Genomic DNA, 2,415 nt, shown 5'->3' with positions numbered 1-2,415 from the left:
TGATTCGAGAAACACCATTCTTCGTCAAAGCTGTAGGGGCCCCGGTAAGCTTATGTGCCCAGGGCCTCCAATAGGTTAAAGACGGCCCTGCTTGGCATCCGTTCAGATTTCAACTTTCTTATCGGCAGGCCCAAGCGTCGTTTTTGTTTTTGTATGCCTTCACAACATACTTATGTATATCGGATAAATACAAGGAACTAAATTGCTTGGCAAAAATTAGCCACTCCCATAACTTTGTCAAAACTCGTTAAATTGTAGTTATCAGAGTTTTTTTCTTTGTATACACCTCATGATTCGAGAAACACCATAGGATTATTCACTAATGTTAGTTACGACTTAAACTCACCCCACTTCACCATATCTGCAATCACACACACTTTTTGGTCATCAATATTTTTCCTGGAACTTGAAAACTCTTGTACCTTGCAGTTTTTTTGGAGCTTTATGATTTTAGTGCCCAGTGAGTTGCATCTTCGAAAATCTACGATTCTGTTCTGAGTTAGTTCTTCTAAAACTCCATAATTCTGGTTCTCAATGGTTTTCCTGAAACTTGAAAGCTTCTGTTCCCTGTAGTTTTTTCTGGAATTCGACGATTTTAGTGTCCAGGGGTATCTTCGAATGTTAACAATTTTGTTTTCATCTGATTCTTCTGGAACTGGACGATTCTGACTATCGATAGTTTTCCTGAAACTTGAAGACTATTGTTTCCTGTAGTTTTCCTTATCTTCAGGATTTCAGTGTCCAGTAATGTCTTTGAAAGTAGACCATTTTGATTTCAGTTGGATCTTGTGTAACTCGATTTTTTCTCAACAGTTTTCCTGTAATTTGAACACTCTTATTCCCTGTAGTTTTCTAGAACTTGACGATTGTAATGGTTTTCTTGGAACTAGCCGATTCTATTTCGTAATAGTTTCCCTAGAACTTGGAAATTCTTGTTCCATCTGGGTTCTAATATTTTCCTTGAAACTAGAAAATGGTTTCCGGCTCTAATTCAGATCCTGGGGTACACCCATGTGAACAATAAAATATTGATAGTTATTTATTAAGTAGTTAGTTTTTATTGTTGGATTAATTTTTAGCTTTCTTTTTCAGTCGCGCAATTCTAGAATTACATAGAAATTAGTGTAAATAAATAGTTTTCTTCTTAAAAGTTAATTTGTTAAACCCACGAACATTAAACTTCAATGTCGTTACAAACGATACCAACAAATACTAATGTAAAATATTATCGGGTACCTGACAGTTGGAAAATTGGGGTCCGGATCCTTTTGTTCTTCGACGGGAATCAAATTTAGACCAACGGAATGAAATAATTGTTCAACATACTTGCAACCTACTCCATGCAAGGCTGTATAAGTAAATTTGACATTTGCTGTATTTATAATAGCTTTTTGTTGTTGGTCAATGTTGCTTGTGATATCTTTTACGTAAGACTGGAATGTTTCTTTCAATGGGTCTATTAATAAGGAAGTGTTTTGATTCAAAATGGAAGTGTCCCATGACTCCGACCAGGGCTGTAGGTTTTCTAAAATCTTTGCTTGGATTTGTTTATCGATAGGAGATATTATTTGGGCCCCATTAGTCGAATAGACCTATTGCGAGGACAAATTTTGTTAGAACAATGTTTTGAACGTTTAATAAATTACCTACTTTATAACCATTATCGTCTTTGGGGTTGTGGGAAGCGGTGACAATCACTCCCGCTACGCATTTCCATTTTCTTACCCCGTAGGCTACCAAAGGGGTTGGAGCAACGTCGCCGAACAAGTATACTTTGTAATTTTTGTGAAGAAATATCGATGCTGACAATTCCGCGAATCTACAACAACAATTTTATAAATATTTTATTTAATTATTAGATACTAAAACCCTTAGTATTTACAAATACTGCCTGCCTTATATGCTTATAAAAAACAGTTATTTTTATAGATCGTTTTTTTCACTTGTGTCTTTGACAAAATGTTATGTGTTTTCAGAATAATTTAACAACAACTCGCAACTATGCTTGTTTATAGTCTATACCAACAAACGCCTATAAAATATCGTCTGATTTACAGATGTTTTGTTGTTTGTAGTATTTTTATAGTAAATTGAGTAACAACACATCTTTATTACAAACATACTTTAAAAGCCGACATAGAGTTCACAAATCACTTCTGTTTGTGTTTTGTGTCTTGTAAAAAAACAAACATACATCGATCTAACTAATATACATTTTGATAAATAATAATGCATTCACCAATACGGTTTTTGAATTGATTAATTGAAATTGTTAATTACCTAGTTATTTAATGACTTTTGTTATTAAAAAATATAAAATTGAAATTATTGTAAGAGGATTATTCTAATATGTGTACGTAGGAATTTATTAAACATTTAAATTTACAGCTTATCAAACTAATTATAAAAGCAAGT

The 2,415-nt window shown here is 33.5% G+C and overlaps 2 protein-coding genes across 2 annotated transcripts in view; one reads left to right on the top strand and one right to left on the bottom strand.

Moving 5' to 3' along the window:
- The window catches only part of LOC108739848 (START domain-containing protein 10), a 46,974-nt gene that overhangs the window by 27,313 nt on the left and 17,246 nt on the right, over nucleotides 1-2,415 (top strand). The window lies entirely within an intron of this gene.
- The window catches only part of LOC108739836 (probable phosphoglucomutase-2), a 13,875-nt gene continuing 12,606 nt past the window's right edge, over nucleotides 1,147-2,415 (bottom strand). Inside the window, exons 3-4 of the mRNA XM_025978016.1 lie at nucleotides 1,651-1,737; nucleotides 1,147-1,592 (exon numbers count right to left, since the gene is read on the bottom strand). Of these exons, the coding sequence (XP_025833801.1) occupies nucleotides 1,191-1,592; nucleotides 1,651-1,737 (489 nt within the window). The 3' untranslated portion in view covers nucleotides 1,147-1,190. The remainder of the gene's footprint in view (nucleotides 1,593-1,650; nucleotides 1,738-2,415) is intronic.

This window comes from Agrilus planipennis, unplaced genomic scaffold (genome assembly GCF_000699045.2).
Source record: "Agrilus planipennis isolate EAB-ADULT unplaced genomic scaffold, Apla_2.0 scaffold195, whole genome shotgun sequence".
Lineage (NCBI taxonomy): Eukaryota > Metazoa > Arthropoda > Insecta > Coleoptera > Buprestidae > Agrilus > Agrilus planipennis.
This window is presented reverse-complemented; position numbering and strand designations above follow the sequence as displayed.